The sequence below is a fragment of the Carassius gibelio genome, chromosome A13 (assembly GCF_023724105.1).
Source record: "Carassius gibelio isolate Cgi1373 ecotype wild population from Czech Republic chromosome A13, carGib1.2-hapl.c, whole genome shotgun sequence".
Lineage (NCBI taxonomy): Eukaryota > Metazoa > Chordata > Actinopteri > Cypriniformes > Cyprinidae > Carassius > Carassius gibelio.
This window is the reverse complement of record NC_068383.1, coordinates 26,812,044-26,828,443: the sequence shown is the minus strand read 5'-3', so window position 1 is coordinate 26,828,443 and position 16,400 is coordinate 26,812,044. Positions and strand designations below refer to the sequence as shown.

The window sequence follows — 16,400 nt, the reverse complement described above, 5'->3', positions numbered from 1 at the left end:
ATGCTTCGTAGGCTGACATTTTCGCACCACTTGAAGTGTCGATGACCGATGTCCTGTGTTTGCTGGATGGTGAGAGGGTGTACAGATGCTGGTCACCAAAAGGAAGAAGATACACTCCACCATTGACATCAAACACACAGATTCTGAGCAGTTCGCTATAGTACGCCTTCTGCCCTGTTTCTGGGAAGTGAAAATCTTTTGGGTTGCTGACTGGATCATAGAGACTTTGAAGGGTAGCTTGATTTACGAGACCCAGCTCTAGTGCACAATCCATGGGTACCCTAATTCCAATCAATGGATGAATCAACCCCCCAGTAGCGATCTGCGTTTCTATTAATGCTTTACCTCGATGCCGGTCTAGAATTCTCTCCTCCATAGCTTGAAACACTGAAAGAATCTTCCCAGCATGAGTATAACCACTGACTGCTTTGTAAGCTTCAGTTATTTTATCCTTGAGATCCCCAGTAATGATACCTTTCTCAAAAGCATCTGATGGCAGGTACGCTTCACCTGTCATAGGATCAATAATGCATCCTGTGGCAGCTTGCGCTTCCAGAAACTCAATGGCATAGGTTTTAGATATAAATCCTCCTGAAGCAGCATCTAGGAAGGACAACTTTTTCTTGCTTGACTCCATGTAAACACCTGCAATTGAGGATGGTTTACCAATGAATTGAGCGAGTGATGCTTCTATCTCCTCTATAGAGATGAGGCCTGTTTGCAACTTGAGTGCAATTTCTTGAGTAATTATTTTTGTTTTTACCAACTTTTTCATACTTATCCTTCCTCTGAGACCTTGAATTTTATTGGAAGAAGACTCAATTTTTTGCACTTTTGATTTACTTGTTACAGGCGAGCCAGAAGCAAGATCAATGGAGAAATCAGAATCAGAGATATTGAATGTAACAGTTTGGCTTTTACCAGACCTGACTTTATCAGACACTGAGCTTTTCCTAAGTATAGTGTCAGTCATCTCACTCTGACTGTTACCAACCAACCCTTGGTTTTTATGTAGTTCAAAAGAATTCGAATTCTGGAGTGAAACTGGACTTTCTGTTGAATTGGTAGCATATTCTTGCGTTCTCTCGTTGATCACTTGCACTTTGCTTTGCTTTACTTTTCGTAGCTCCTCCAGGACTTTTTCCTTTTCCAATGTAGCTATCTGCAAGCATGAGATCATTTATGCTATTAGAGCATGAAAATATGTCAAAATAAGTTTATATTTTTGATAAATATATTACATAATAATTGCATTACTTTTATACATTTATATATTAATAAATACTTAAGCAAGAAATAAGATTGTAAAATGTAAGAGTAATTTCTGCATCAACAAAACTGCAACAAATAATTATTGTTTCCTTTCTGCCCTTCTACCCCATCCTCTAATGCTTTCATTCACGAAAGTGAGAATTATTTGCTTGCTGAAATTAACATTGCACTATTGCTATCTGGGGTAAGCAGATAGTAAACAGAATTTTAAATATAGTTATCGTGGCAGCAATAAATTTGCAATTGATGATCGAATTCTGTAAAAGAGAGGTCAACTCTCAAATGACAATCTGGTTTGCTAGTTGTCAGAATTTGGTTCATGATGTGAACACTGTTTTCCAAACTATGGTATGTTTCATGTGGAATCCAGTGTGGTTTGCTGCTGATCTGAATTCAATTGTTCTTAAATCGCAGAAATGGAGAAACGAAGCCATTGGAACCTTTAGCCAAAAGCATAACGGCTAATGCTAACATTTCTGCTTTGCCAGTATATGGGAAAGGAGACCAGGGGCTGTTTTTTTATGGATGTCAATGGATTAGAGGCTTCACGACGCTAAATAAACAGCACTTTAGAGGAAACAGCTTATTATTTAATGAATTGACAGCCTATAAGCCAATCTCCAACATGTTTTACACTAAGCAATACTTTTGGATTTATCTTTTTTTAGAGTTTACACTGAAAAAAATATGTACTGTTTTTTTATAAGAAAAGTCACTGACTTTTTGCGACAGGTGGGATTCAGCTTATGGCACTTCTCATTAATTCTTATGGGGTCCATTACAGTGATTACATGTCGCACAACTTTGACTGAAAGTCAATGACATCAAGGCTGAAATGTGATTGGTTCTTGAAGTGTTAGTTCGCCAAAAAATGAAAATTAGCTTGTGAAAATTGTCTCACCCCACCAATTGTCTCAGTTTCATATGACTTTCTTTTTTCAGGCGAATCCAGTCGGAGTTACATTAAAAATTGTCCTGGTTATTCCAAACTCTATCGTTGCAGTCAGCGGGTGTTGCAGTTGAACAGTCCACAAGTCATCAAATAAAGTGAGCACATTCATAATAAACGTGCCTCACACTGGGGAGGAGGGGTTGGTTGATTAAGGCCTCCTGTAGTGAGTCCATGCATTGTTGTAAGTAAAATATCCATATTTCAATTGCAATAAACCCTTTTTTAACACTTTCGTTATCTGTCATTTACATGTTAGCTGTTCCGGTGGATGATGTAAGACGTCGGCATTGTGTGATTAGTGACGAACATGAAGAGAGAACAAAACAAAAAGACTGTCATGAATTAAAAGAACAAACCGAGGATTAGTAAAGAAAAATGTTGGAGAATTTTGCTTCCTTTGCTCCTATAAACAAACTTGTGAAACTAGCATATCTCGGAGCCACACACCCTGCGTATACGTGCTGCGTCATCCGCTGGAACGGCTTCTGCGTATACAGGTAACGGAAGTGAGAAAAAGGGTTTATTACATTTGAAATATATATTTCTCTCAAAAACACATGGATTTATTACAGGAGGCCTTTATTCACCCCCCAGAGACGTGTGAGCCCCATTTATTATGAAAGCACGCACTTTATTTGACAACTTGTGGACAGTTCAACTGTAACAACCACTGACTGCAATCATAGAGCTTGGAATAGCCAGGACAATTTTTCATATAACTCCGACTAGATTCGTCTGAAAGAAGAAAGTCATAGGATGGCTCGAGGGTAAGTAAAACAACTTTTTAATTATTTGGGTGAACTAACCCCTTAAGGCACTCTTACTGTTACGCTTTCTCCCACAGTAAGTAATACAGACCCTCTCATCTCCCTATAGTAAGACAGTCTCTGGATATGAGTCGCTATTGATGAGTTATGATTGCTCAAATTGCTCGCCTCCAGCAGAAGCTGACTTCTCTAAAACTTTTGCAGAACATTAATGGTAGACAGACCAAAGTACAAAAGTGAGGCAAGCAACTCTATCTACTTTTTTGTGTAAACAGCTGCCAGCTTGATGACACAAGCGTGTCATGGTCCCGAACCGCATGTGTGAATAGAATAGAGGGGGAATTACTGAACTCTGGTTCAGATAAGCAGCAGAACCAAGTGTGAGAGCACCCTTACTTATAGCTCTCTTTGCACATTGTTAAAACACATCAGGAAATGACAGTTTTACAAAAGCGTGAAAACACTTGAAGTTGTACCTCAGAGCTCATTTTTATATTCTTGAGTTCCTCCTCCATGTTCCGTTTCGCTTCTTCGTATGACGCAACAATTTTCAGAGTCCGTTGAAGTTCAGTCTTTAGCTTTGTCACCTCTTCATCTTTGGCACACTGATGACTGGCATGTCCGAGTGCCTCCAATTCTTTTAGATGCTTCTTCTCAGAACTGACTGCTACCTCAAGCTTCAGATTCTTCTCCTGTAGAGACTTAATTTCACTGATGTATGAAACAATCTGTTCCTTTAAAGATCTCGCTTCCCTTTCAGTGATGTCCAATTTCTGCTCAGTCTCTGTCAACATTTGCTTAAGCCTTGATATTTCGTTTGAGCTGTCTTTGTGAATATTGTCAAGTTGAAAAATACTGGATTTCACTCTGATTTTTTCAGTTTCTAACTCAGAAATCTTGGATTTTGCTTTGAGAAGTTCAAGGTCAAGTATCCCTCTCTGCCTGTCAGACTCATCCAACTGTTTGCGTACGTTGCAGAGTTGCTCTTCAACCTCTTGTTTGGCTTTTGTTGCATTAGAAGTTAATGTTTTCAGCTTCTCCACTTCTTGAGACAGGTGCTTGTTGTCTCTCTCAGCTGTTTCAACAGTATGTAAGCACTCCTTTAATTTCCTCTCGTGCTCCAACTTTAAACGTGATTCATGCAGTGAAACCTTTTGCACAATTTCAGCCTGCACTAGCTGCAGTTGAGTCTCGTAGCCTTTCTTTTGTAAGTCCAGTTTGCCTTTGAGATCGTCAAGCATCTTTTTACAGTTGTCCAATTGTTCACCAAGCTTCTGTGATCTCATCTCAGCAGCTGCTGTCTGATTTTGCTTCTGTTTAAGCTCTTCCTGGGTTTGTCTCAACTTCTGCTTTAGCTCTGATGTTTGCAGAGTTAAACTTTTGATTTTGTCTTCTGCAGCATTCCTGTCCTTCTGAAAAGTGACTAGTTCTTGTTTTAAATTCAGGACAGATTTATCTGCACTTGAGCTCATTTCTCGCATAACAGAACTTTTCCTCTGGAGTTCTGCCTCCAGCTCTTTGAGTTTGGACTGACTTAACCTGTTCTCATCAGTCACTCGCTGTAGCTCATCTTTTGTTCTTTTTAGAGTGGAGCTAAGATCCTCAAATTCACATTTTAAACCCTGTAACTTCTGGTCAGCTGTTTGCTTATCCCTCTGAAGAGATGAAATGTCCTGTTTCAGGCTTACCGTGGCCTTCTCTGAACTTCCACTGATCCTGCTAATCGTCTGCTTACATTTCAAAAGCTCATTTTCAAGTTCTCGAACTTTTGACAAGCTCTTTTTACCTTCAGATGACTCCCTTTGAGATTCTCCTATGGCTTTTTTTAAAGCCATGTTCAGGCTATTTATCTCGACTTTATGTTCCTGAACCTTCTGATTAGCCAGATTCTTCTCAGTGGTTATAGAAGTCAGCTCTGCTTTGAGATTCGCAATATCTTTTTCATAATTGGTGATGGTCATCGTCAAAGACTTGATCTTCTGCTGCAGCTCGGCTGTCTTTTTGGCTTCTTCATTGTAATCCTTAAGTCTGATTTGAAGCTCATGAGATACCTGTGTTTTGTTCAGAAGTTCCTCTTCAACAATTTTAACTTGAGATTTTGCACTTTCTGCCTGGGATCTGAGTATATTAATTTGCTGTTCCTTACTGTCAATCTCAATGGACGCTCTATCAAGTTCAGCTTTCACATTTTTAATGGACCGTTCAGTCTCCATGTTAATCTTCTTGAGTTCTTCGACTTTCTTGCTAAGCTGGGTCACTTGCAAGGAACATTTCTGAAGCTCTAGTTCAAGGTTTTTAATTTTGAGTTGAGCTTCCTTCTCTGTTCTTGTCTTCAGATTGATTTCTTCTTTGGCTCTCTGCAGTTGCTCCCTCAAAACCTCTGCCTCACCTTTCAGGATTTTAATCTTTTGGTCAGCATGTGATTTGTCCTGCTGGATTGAATCAATACTTACCTTAAGATGACGTGTATCACTTTCCAATAATTGATTTTTTCTATTAAGCTCATTCACCTTGAAAGTCATCTGCTCTACTTCAGATTGTTTGGAAGACAACTCGTCTTCCAAGCACCTGAATTTATGAGTGCTCTCCTGTTCCAAGGAGGTCCACTGTAGAAGCTTTCCTTGATTGACCTTGAGTTGGTCTTTTAGGCCATCGACCTCTGTCTTCTGGAACAGTACTCTTTGCTCCAGAGCAGATTTGTCTCTTTGGAGAGACTTGATTTGTTCTTGATACACATAGACAGACTTCTTTAGTTCAGAAGTTTCTTGTCTCAACTCCTCAGATTTCTGTCTCATGTTGGACCTATCTGCATCCATTTCCACTTGTAGCTTCAAAAGCCTGTTGTTTGCTTCATCTAAGAGTTCTTTAAAACGTTGCGCTTTCTCCTCAGCCACAGTTTTGTGGACAATAATTGAGTTCAATTCGGATTTCAAGGACTTGATTTCAGTCTCAGCTTGCTTCTTACCCATAATGAGCTCCTCCATTTTGCGCTGCAGGACTTCTGCCTCAGATTCAGAATGTATCATTGAAGAACTGCTTTTAAAAGTTGACAGTTGTGCACCTTCTTTGGAGAAACCCAAGACAGATTCACCTTGCATCATCCTGACTTCTGAATGGTGGGCCAGATCCATTTCCATGATTCTCACGTGGCTAAGAAGCTCTGCCTCAGCGTCTTCCTTAGCCCTAAGTTCTCGCTGTAATGTGCGACTATGTTCTTCCAGGCCCTGGACGTCACTGTCCTTGCGACGCAAATGATCTTCCAGCTTTTTACGGGCTAATGTACTCTCCTCTATGCTCTTTTTAAGGTTGCGGAGGTTCTCTTCCAGGGAGGCCTGTTTAGCCTCTGACTGCTGAACTTGTTGTCGAGCACGATTCAACTCTTGTTCTACAGAGCCCTTGCTTTTGATCACACCTTCTAGTTCAACACGGTATTTCTGAGCCTCATACTCAGATTTTGACTTCTGTAAGGTTAAGTCCTCGATTGACTTTTTCTGCATCTCAAGGTCTGCCCCTAGGATGTCCAGCTGCTGTTGCCTGTTAGACAGCGAAGCCTCGAGATCCAGTACCTGACGCCTAAGCCTGCCGATCTCCTCTTCACTTTCAGATTTCTGCAGCTCCATGCTCTCAGTCCAGCTCAAGTACTCCGCATTTTCCAATGACTTCCTCCTCTGAAAATGAAAGACACAGTCATCTTCCAGTCAACCACCTGGAAGAGAAAAGGCGGTTCTTGCCCACTTACCAATAAAAGCTTGAAAAATACAACCACCACCACGTATTGGCATGTTTCCAGGACATGCTTTCCCAAGAGATAAGGTCACCAGCAGTGATACAAAATACAGCCATGCGTGCTGTTTGTATCAAAATAAATGTCCAAGCACTGAGGAACATTTTGTATTGCAAGAATCACCAGCAGAGTTTAATAAACGTGTTTGTTTATGTCGTTAGGGTGTATGTCGTTGTTCTAATCTGTCAATGGTGAATGAAAACATGGCTGGAAGCACAGTCTCGCCAAATAGCATGCAATAAAGCTAGCAATAGCATTTCATCTAATATACTAATGCTAATTAACACTACTGGATGAAGCATTAAAGACAGGCATAAGTCGACAAATGTCCTACCTCATCCTCTTCTGCCCTCTTTAGTGTTTCACCTGCAAACTTCACATACTGTGTCATCAGAGTAACCAGGGCTGTGTAGCGTGTACGAAGGTCCATAAACTGAAGAGGAAATCAAACAAAAATATACTCACAAATACTCAAAAGAATGCCAATGTAAGAAAATGACGAACATCACTGTTTCCTCTCGTACCTCTTGCTGGATGACATCAGAGGAACTCTGCATCTTCCTTCTCTTCATTGGAGACTTATGCTGAGAGTCAACCATGGCTCTGTAAGTCATCAACTGCAGTTCATAGTCCTTAAAGATGAGGAACAAACATTATTCAGTAGAATACCTTTATTTTACCATATTCTTAATTGCCATTTTCCTATTTTAGTATCTATTGTATTGTTTTCTTTGGGGATGAAGTCTTACTAATAATGGGCAAAGGACAATATGGTATGGAATAATTGCACTATTCACATACCTCAGTCTACCATTGTACCTTATATTTTGTTATATCAGAATATTTCAAAGAAATAATTTAGTCTTACTTTCACTCCAACTGCATACTGCTCTGAATACTTCTGGCACTCCTCAATTTTGCTTTGTTTTTGTTCAATTTCTGTGACCAAAACCTAGAAATAATAGCAATGTTAGGATTTGGTGCGAATGAATGATATGAATAAATATGATGTAACATTTTTTTCTTCATACTTTCTGCTGGTTAAGGAACTCGGCCAATGCCTTGCTGTCCTCGGGCTGATTCTCTTGGGCCTTGAGCTGCTTGGCCTCCATTTCTTTGCTCCATTCATCAAGACTGTTGTATGTGTCTTTGTAATACTTAAGTGATTTGCTGATGCCTTCCAGGTCTCGGAGCCTGAACACCATGAAAAATTTATATTATGAAGGAAAATAAATGAGAAACGCACTTATCGCTGCAGCACAGCATTAGCTAGGGGTGAAAGAGTCAACTCTATTACCTGTTTTCAATCTGAGAGTAGATGTTTTGCCATCGTTCTTTGAGCTGGTCGGCCTTCTCCTTGTGCCAGTCCAAATCAAAGTCTCTTTCGTTGTGCGTTTTGAACATGCGCTCACTGACCACACGTGCCTTCTGCAGCTCGTCCTCCAAGTCATGGAATACCTCTCGCCTTTCATCGATTTCAGACCTCCATTGCTAAAAATTACCATCAGTGCCAAAGATGTTTAATGGCTGAACCATCACGGAGACATAAAAGGTTACAATGAGATTTTATTACCTTAAGAGTGCTCATGACGTCATCGATAGATTTGATATTAGCATTGATCGTGTCCTCCTCGCACAACTTAGCTTCATAAAGTTTGACCAGAGCTTCTGCACTCTGACTGTGCTTCACCACCAAACTCACTGTCTTCAGCCTGAGTGAAGATGATAGAGTCAAACAAGTCAGATTATACAGCACTGACTTCAGCGCTGACCATAACAACAGATCAAAATTAAATGTAAAGATGCATTTACATTAGCCTGGTAATGGTCGATTTAATAATGGGAACACTTTACAAGGACAACAGACACAGGGATGTAGCGCAGACACAAGAAGGACTGGGAAGTGTCATTCAAATTCACAATGCTTACATGAGGGTCACTTCTCCAACTATTTATTAAATAACACCCTTCTTAACTTTTCCAAACACAGCACATTGGAGGAGAACCTCAAGACTCACTTCTCCAGGTAGATGCAGCACATGGAGTAGACCTGGTTCGTGCTCTGAGTGAGGATGTTCAGCTCAGAGGAAAGCGTAGGGACGGATGGAGAGGCAGCTGCTTGCCTGAGGAAGACGTCACACTTCTCTCTCAGGCTCTCCAGGTCATCCTTCAACCTATCCAGCTCTACCTTCTTCTTCTAGAGGAAAGAGAAAGGACCGATTTTCCTTCATACATTGGACTTGAAGTGGTGATCCAACTTAATACCAAAAATTGGTTACCTCACTAAAACATTATATTTATTTATTGTTCAACAATTGTTTTTTTTAAGTATTATGTGAAAATAAAGGAGAACAGAATCAAGGTGGAGATCAAACCTCCTGTTCATTGATGCGCAGCACACACTCCTGCAGGTCGTCTCTGTCTAGCGGGGTACGGATTTTCCGGATCAGCTGTTCCTCGTGACCCTCCACTCGCATGCGGAAGTTACGCACCTCAGATATGAAGAGGTTATACACGGACTCCTCGTGTTCTTCTGTTGACCACCAGAGGGCAATACATTCCAGATGAGTGCATCATTGAGACTCCATGTCCAAACTATAATAATCTGTAGTTTTTTTGTACATTTATTTCTGTTTCTTGGAGAAAACATACTGAAAATGTAACTAGTAACAACACAACTGAGTTTATACATCTTTAACATTGGTGTATGTGCTATATGCCTAACCCTAACTGTGATCAGTTTTGTTGACAATAAATCTGGCAGACAGTATTTCAGGACTCCATTATTACATTACAGCAATTACTCTCTAATTTCTTTAATGTTAATCTGTAAATGGATAAAACATAATTCCTTGTATTATTACCTTTCTACTTAATAAGCTTAGGAAAACACGTACGTGTTCCTTAAGCACTGCTAGTTTGAATATACTGTAGTTAAACGATTTTTATGACCACTGTCAGTGTTGGGGAGAGTTACTTATAAAAGTAATGCATTGTAATACTGCTTTGCTCCATAAAATAATAATTATAATAATAATTGCATTACTGAATTGCACAGTGTAATGGATTACGTTTGGTCACCAGAGCTGGGATTGCTTATGTGTTCTCTATATTTTTGGCAACTGTTAAGTCCCTTTCACACCAAACATGACATGAATAAGGCTCAGGCTGAATGAAGTACGTCTGCACCTCACTCCTATTTTCTCTCAACATGGGGACAGGAGAAACAAAGTCACTTGGATTTGAAAAAGTAACTCAGATATTTTGTTGTAAATTCAAGAGTAATCCAGTACTTTACTCATTATTTGAAACAAATCATCTGAATGCGTTACCCACACCACTGGCTACTGTCAGTGCTGTCATTTGTTGTATATGGGGACGTGTGTGTGTACAGTATCTTGCCTCTCTCTGCAGATTTGAGGAGTTCCTCATAGTACTCCTTACAAGCCAGAACCTCCTTTTCCAGCTGGGCACAATCAGCCACCGTAAAAACCTCTGATTCATCGCTGTCCCTCAGGAAGTCCTCAAAGTGGGACTGCAGGCTGCTCAGCACCTGCTCGTGATCACCCGGCAAGAGCGTCTTGATCTAGAGAGGGAAGTTAACATTACACTCCTGCAGCCTTTCTCAAACTTTTTTCAGTCAGGGCACCTTTCAAAAGTGCATAAAATCTCAAGGCACCCCAGTGTAAAATATAATTTAAAAACACTGCATGACCCAAATGTAAATGCAAATGTCCTGTTTATTTAGACAGGACAGTAATGAACAGAGCATAATACGAACTGTAAATAACAACAATAAATTATAGCAACTTTATAGCACCTTTAAAAAAAACAGGTTTGCAAAGTAATTCACAAAATAATTAATCAGAGACACAAATGCCATAAAACCGTAAGAGGTGGACCGCCCAATACAAGAACCCAACGACATAAGTTTAAAATATTCTGGCTGACCCCCCAGCGTGAGTTTTTCAAAGCGACCATTATTAATGTGTCACTTTATGGTTTCCATGGTGACGTGTCATTGCTTGTCACGTGACGCACCGCAGCAACAACAGAGCTGAATGAATGATGATCTGCTTTTATGTCATTTTTCCTTTTTTATTCAAAATATTAAAAAATTTGTTAGATATGGCATGAAATATCTGATTTTACAATTGTCAAATATATGCAAGTGGAAGTGTTTTGTCGTTTAAACACCTTTATAACGATCGCGTTAGTTGAGCTGTATGCGCGACGGCATTAGTTTGTGCCGCAGAGCGCAGTTCAGAGAATCGGATCTGTTGGATTTACAACACGTGAATTCATCCACTTCTCCCAAAATACATCAAAGTAAGTGGCAGGTGAACTGTGAGAAGAATAGAGTAAACTTTAAAGTTACTTACACAATGTGTATCTGATATGAATAAAACTAATTATAATGGAAAGGATTATTATTGCCTCTTCCTTTGACATCAGTGTGTATTTTACAAACTCTAAATGTATTGTTTTTTTTTTTGTTTTTTTTATAGTACTTATATGTCTGAAACATAAAATAAACGTGGCTGAAAACGCTGAAAAGTTGTGATATATGACAGCTCTGAGTGCGCCTGTCTCTGGCTCAGTGCCAGCCAAAGCAAAAGCACATTTGAATTTAGCAGTTGATCACGTGATGCACTGACCGTTCTAATCACATGTGTGAATGTGTGATCATACGGGCGAAAGGGTTAAAAAGAAGAAGAATGTATTTATGTAAATTCAAATATATTTTATATGTGAAATGTCAGATTTATTTATTTTTTTGGCGGCACCCCTGACACAGTCAGGGGGCACCCCAATGTGCCGCGGCACCCACTTTGAGAAAGGCTGCACTACTGTATCGCATTATAGGTTTCGTCTCGGGAAGCAAAAAGGAGATTTGTACCGAGGCAACAGTGCTTTTGCGGATGGTGCGGATGTCAGTCATCAGATAGTGCCAGGACACGACGCTCTTCATGTTAACGTGAGAGTGGTGCCACAGAGCCAGAACATTCTGATACAGCTGCTCCATCCTGGTGCAGTGAGAGAAAGAGAAAGAGAAGCAATCATAATATTATATCTTTTAAACCCTTTGGTTCCTTTATTTCTTTCTTAGACTCAGATATACAGAAGAAGAATGAATTGCCAGACTGTCCTCACCTGCTTGCCATTTCCGTGGCCTCCTTGTTGGGTGGAGGTACACTGAAGCAGACTGAAGGCACCATGGCCTCATTTCCAGATGGACTGATCACTTTCCACTTTGCCCTGTGAGAATTGCTCACTAGAACACACTCATCTTCTTTGCTGATGGTGATCTGAAGAGAGAGGGGTCACAGAATTCATCATGGCAAGCACCGCTGTAAATATGCAGATATCAGTGGAATAAGCAGCACGGTGAACGGACCTCTATCTGGCGGTAGTCACAGATGGCTTTGACGGGTATGGAGGTCCTGATGGGGTTCTCTGGGTTACGGGCTTTGAGCTGAACAACAGACTTTGCGCGGCCCACTAACCCACCCACTGTGCTGCTGTATTTCAGGAGCTGTTCTTTCTCATCCTGTGAAGAAACATCAGTCATGCATATACACCTCCAAAAATACTCATTGATTACTTAATTCCTTAAGTTCCCCAATGCTCCAACCCTAAATAAATGCATGGCTTGATTGTGCGGATGTGAACTAACCATGGACTCTTGAATGAGATCCTCCAGCCGATGTAAACTGCTGCTTCGGTCGCAGCTGTACTTCCTGTGGATGGCATCTTGGAGGCTCTTAAGGTAATCCAATGACTCTTTGGCTTCGCTGAAAAACTGTACGGAGAGTAAGAGGATACCTGTAGGTCTGACATAAACTGTCACAAGTCTTACTGAGAACAGCTGCGTCACTCACGTCAAAGTAGACGGCGTTCTCCTTCAGATGTTGCTCCACACAGTGACAGAGCTGCAGGATCCAGCTCCACTGAGTCTGCATGGCTGCTCTGTACGCCTGCACAGTGCACACATGGACACAAGGGATCTTAAATCAGATACGCATTTTCATCTTCATATTGAAAACACTCAGCATATTTGTTTTAAATGGTCATCAACAGAGTCTAGTGTAGTGGTATTTTTGAGGCTGTACCTCGATGGTCAGTCTGGCAGGATGGTTCTCCAGAAGGAGGCTCTCTGCCTTCTCTTGTACTGACTTGATCACCTCCTCTTTGTCATCCAGTTCTCTCATGAGATCCTGTGGAAAGACGTGGGCTCATGAAGACACCCCTGGCACAGATATCTAGCTTCCTTTCCAAAAACATGCACCTTAACATGTAAAGGCGAGTGAAGGCAATGCAAAACTCGTGTGATTAACACAAATTCTTGATTATGACGGATGTTGACATTGCCGCTGTATCTAAAAGATGTCTTTATCGCTCCAGTAGAAGAGGATGTGTCGGTTTAAGCTGTTTTCTATCGAGGCTCTAGTGGATTCATAATAATTACAGTATGGGTGGATTTTCATATTGTCAAAATAAAGCCTTAAAGCAAAACAGTATTTATCACAGCTAATCCATCTAATGATACATGATACAACACGTGTTTGATGTGGTCTAGATGAACTCACTGCGTGATAATCCCTCTTCCTTGAAACGTTACTGTTCCTCTCACTCCAGTCGAAAGCCACTTCCTCTTCCTCCTTCTCATTGAGCCAGATCAGCTCCTGAGTGGCACGGGACACAAAATCATACAGACTGTCCAGGTGCTTCTGCCTCTCACCGGAGCATTTCTGAAAACACAAGAGCAGAAGACACTGAGACGCACAGTTGTTACAGAATGTGGGCTTTAAAAGCAGATCGGACAGAGATCCATTACCAGCAGCCTCCTGTACTGGCTTTCTAACGTCTTCAGCTTCTCAGAGTAACTCTGCTTCAGCGGCTGGGTCATCTGGATCTGTGAGTCACACGGTAAATCACACGCTTTGCCTTTATATGTTTAAGACAACTATGTGTCGGTATACATATCATTTAAAGGAACAGTTCATCCAATGATTATACTCATGTGAAAATATTTGTACTAAAATATCAAACTATGTAATGATGTATATTACCTCACTCATTTTGGCTTCTTTGATGCTCATCTGGAATTCTTCGATGGCTTTGTGAAAATCTTTATGATTCCCTAAATTTGATTCAACGCTCGGTAGATCAGAGCCCCATTCTGCTTGATCAAGCTGAACCTTTCAGAGACAAACAGATCAGGACAAAAGCATCAGATTACCTCGTCAAAAAAAACTGAAAACTTAGATTAAGTCTTGAATTACATTTATTTTTCTTCCTGTACTGGAAAGTGAGTAACAAAATAAAAATAAATAAATAAGCATAGACCTGGTTAAAATAACCGTAATACTGTAAAATGATTGCATCATCACTCAAATCTTCACGCTTAGCATTTTTAATGATTGACACCATGCAGACAACAAGATTGGTTGTCCAAAATGTACAAAATAAATCCAGTGTGAAGGACTTAAGGAACCTAAAGTCCTCAACAAACCTGCATTTCCTCAACCCAGCTAAGCAGATCCTGCACAAACTTCATATGAACCTCATCCTCGCTCAAGCTGGGGTCCAGGAAGGAGGATTTGAGCATGGGCTTGGGGATCTGCATGTGTTTGAGCTGCTGAAGGCCAGCGGGCTCCATGCCTCCTCCTCCTCGGCCGCTGAGGTAAGTCTGGACCGCGGCAGGGGTCATGCTGGGGGTCATGGCCGGGCTCATGGCAGGGCTGCCGCCCGATGTGACCAGGCCTCCGTGACTGAGCGCAGGAGACAGTCCAGCACTGAAGTTTTGGGAAAAGTTTGAGTTCAAACTCTGCGTGATGCCAGAGATCATCATCTTGGTCTGTTCTGAGGTCAGCGTGCGTCCTTTGCTGTAGACGGCTGAACACTCTGTCCTCAAAGCCAGGAGATCGTCTCGGAGCTTAGACACCCTGAGGACCGAAGAGATTTTAGAGTTTAAAACCAGTGAAGTATTTCTATTGTTCATTTTGAGAATGCCTCAACGGTTTATTCTCTTTAATAATGAAGTTCAGCGAATGACGATCTGACCTTTGAACGAGCTGGTCAGCGAGGTAGAACTTCCCGTCCAGTAGAAGCTGGATGTCCACCACTTGCTGCCTCAGTAAGTTCTCACACTCCAGAAGGTATCCAGCGATCTCTGCTTCATTCTGAAACTGGATTCCTGATTCCAGCCGCTTGGCATCCTTCAGGATATATACATTATCAGTGAAAGAAGAAACTGTGTATTTTTAAAGAATATTTTTTGCTTAAGTATATTGTCTTTTTTCCAGAAAACATGAAGCTATTATATAAACAATCTTGAGAGGTAAAAATTATTTTTTTGTTCTTATATTCTGCTAAGTGTACACCTTACTCAATTTAGTTTTTAAAGCAAGAAAAAAAAGCAAGAGACAGTAAAAGAAGAACAAAATTACATGTGACAATTACTGGAAATGAAGATAAAATCCAGATTAGGAACTCACCGACTGCAGAGCCGTCCGCGCTAACGCTAGTTTGTCCTCTCCGGCTACGCAGTCTCGCTGAACTCTGTTTGCAATCTGCTGTAGCATTTCAAGCCTACGAGAACAAGACAGGTCGAATCAAACATCAGGGCACGTCTAACGTCTAACGCTCTCCTGAAGCGTGTGGCTCCCTCACCTGGGTCCGTACACAGAGTAGTTATTGAGATAGAGCGGTGTGCTGGACAGAGGCTCGTGTGCTCCGGAGAGCAGGTTTTCAGCCGAGCCCAGGCTGGTCAGAGTGCTGTCACTCACTGAAGAGGTGCTACTGCAGTACGCCAGGTTGCTCTGCATCATAACAGACTGACACTATCTTTGGCTGACCCAGAGAATGGCGTTCACCACCCCTCCATCAGCAGCAGAGAGCCCACCACCCATGTACAGTCCCACACCCTTCTGATCGCACCTGCTTCCAGCCACTGCTATTTATAGGCTCATAATGATGGCAGAAAAGCCAGCCCACAACAGCATCAGCCCCAGGTAAAACACTGAGCACTGTTTTTATGTGAGACAGATGATCCAGCACAGGTTCAGACACACCACACAACACATTCCTCTCCCTCCTTAACAGCCATTTCAATCATTTACAGCACTCACAGCAGTGCAGTTATTATAGAATCATCTGTACATAAAAGTGCTAATCTATTTCAAAAGCAGGAGTGATTTCCATTTATTTTCAGGTAATTTCCAACACCATGTTTTCACCTAAATATTATGGGTAACAACTGTGAACTGCATTCTGCATTTCTGAGCAGGAAACAAAACTCATCTCTGCTGCTCAACCAGTGCTGGGCAATATAATAAGAAAAAAAAAACTGATGCCTTCTGATGACATATAATATATATCTTCGACATAAATTTGAAATGCATATAATAATTACCAACATACATTTTTACTAAAACATTAAAAGTGAAATGTGTGAACATCAAACAGAGCTAATTCCTGAACCATAAAGAACGCATTTCAGTGTAAATTGTTCATTTTTTTCTCCTCCAACAATTCATTTCAACACATTCTTTGACAATTGACATAAGAATGGATTTATGAATGATTGACACAACAGTGTTTCTAGATTTACAGAACACTC

At 40.9% G+C, this 16,400-nt stretch overlaps 1 protein-coding gene across 5 annotated transcripts in view; it reads right to left on the bottom strand.

Annotated features, from left to right (window-relative positions):
- LOC128026717 (dystonin) overlaps positions 1-16,400 on the bottom strand; it is a 153,325-nt gene that overhangs the window by 73,838 nt on the left and 63,087 nt on the right. For 3 of the 5 annotated variants that reach the window (XM_052613974.1, XM_052613975.1, XM_052613978.1), the window contains 22 exons: positions 15,277-15,370; positions 14,843-14,997; positions 14,292-14,724; positions 13,849-13,977; positions 13,614-13,691; positions 13,366-13,527; positions 12,889-12,993; positions 12,658-12,753; positions 12,453-12,578; positions 12,174-12,326; positions 11,930-12,084; positions 11,676-11,802; positions 10,178-10,361; positions 9,151-9,308; positions 8,794-8,972; positions 8,349-8,487; positions 8,073-8,266; positions 7,807-7,969; positions 7,644-7,727; positions 7,300-7,407; positions 7,110-7,208; positions 6,558-6,659 (listed from right to left, as the gene is read on the bottom strand). In XM_052613974.1, coding sequence (XP_052469934.1) covers positions 6,558-6,659; positions 7,110-7,208; positions 7,300-7,407; positions 7,644-7,727; positions 7,807-7,969; positions 8,073-8,266; positions 8,349-8,487; positions 8,794-8,972; positions 9,151-9,308; positions 10,178-10,361; positions 11,676-11,802; positions 11,930-12,084; positions 12,174-12,326; positions 12,453-12,578; positions 12,658-12,753; positions 12,889-12,993; positions 13,366-13,527; positions 13,614-13,691; positions 13,849-13,977; positions 14,292-14,724; positions 14,843-14,997; positions 15,277-15,370 — 3,223 coding nt within the window. Of the gene's footprint in view, positions 1-6,557; positions 6,660-7,109; positions 7,209-7,299; positions 7,408-7,643; positions 7,728-7,806; positions 7,970-8,072; positions 8,267-8,348; positions 8,488-8,793; positions 8,973-9,150; positions 9,309-10,177; positions 10,362-11,675; positions 11,803-11,929; positions 12,085-12,173; positions 12,327-12,452; positions 12,579-12,657; positions 12,754-12,888; positions 12,994-13,365; positions 13,528-13,613; positions 13,692-13,848; positions 13,978-14,291; positions 14,725-14,842; positions 14,998-15,276; positions 15,371-15,451; positions 15,738-16,400 lie in introns of those variants that run through there. The other 2 variants (XM_052613979.1, XM_052613977.1) reach the window with 2 other exon arrangements.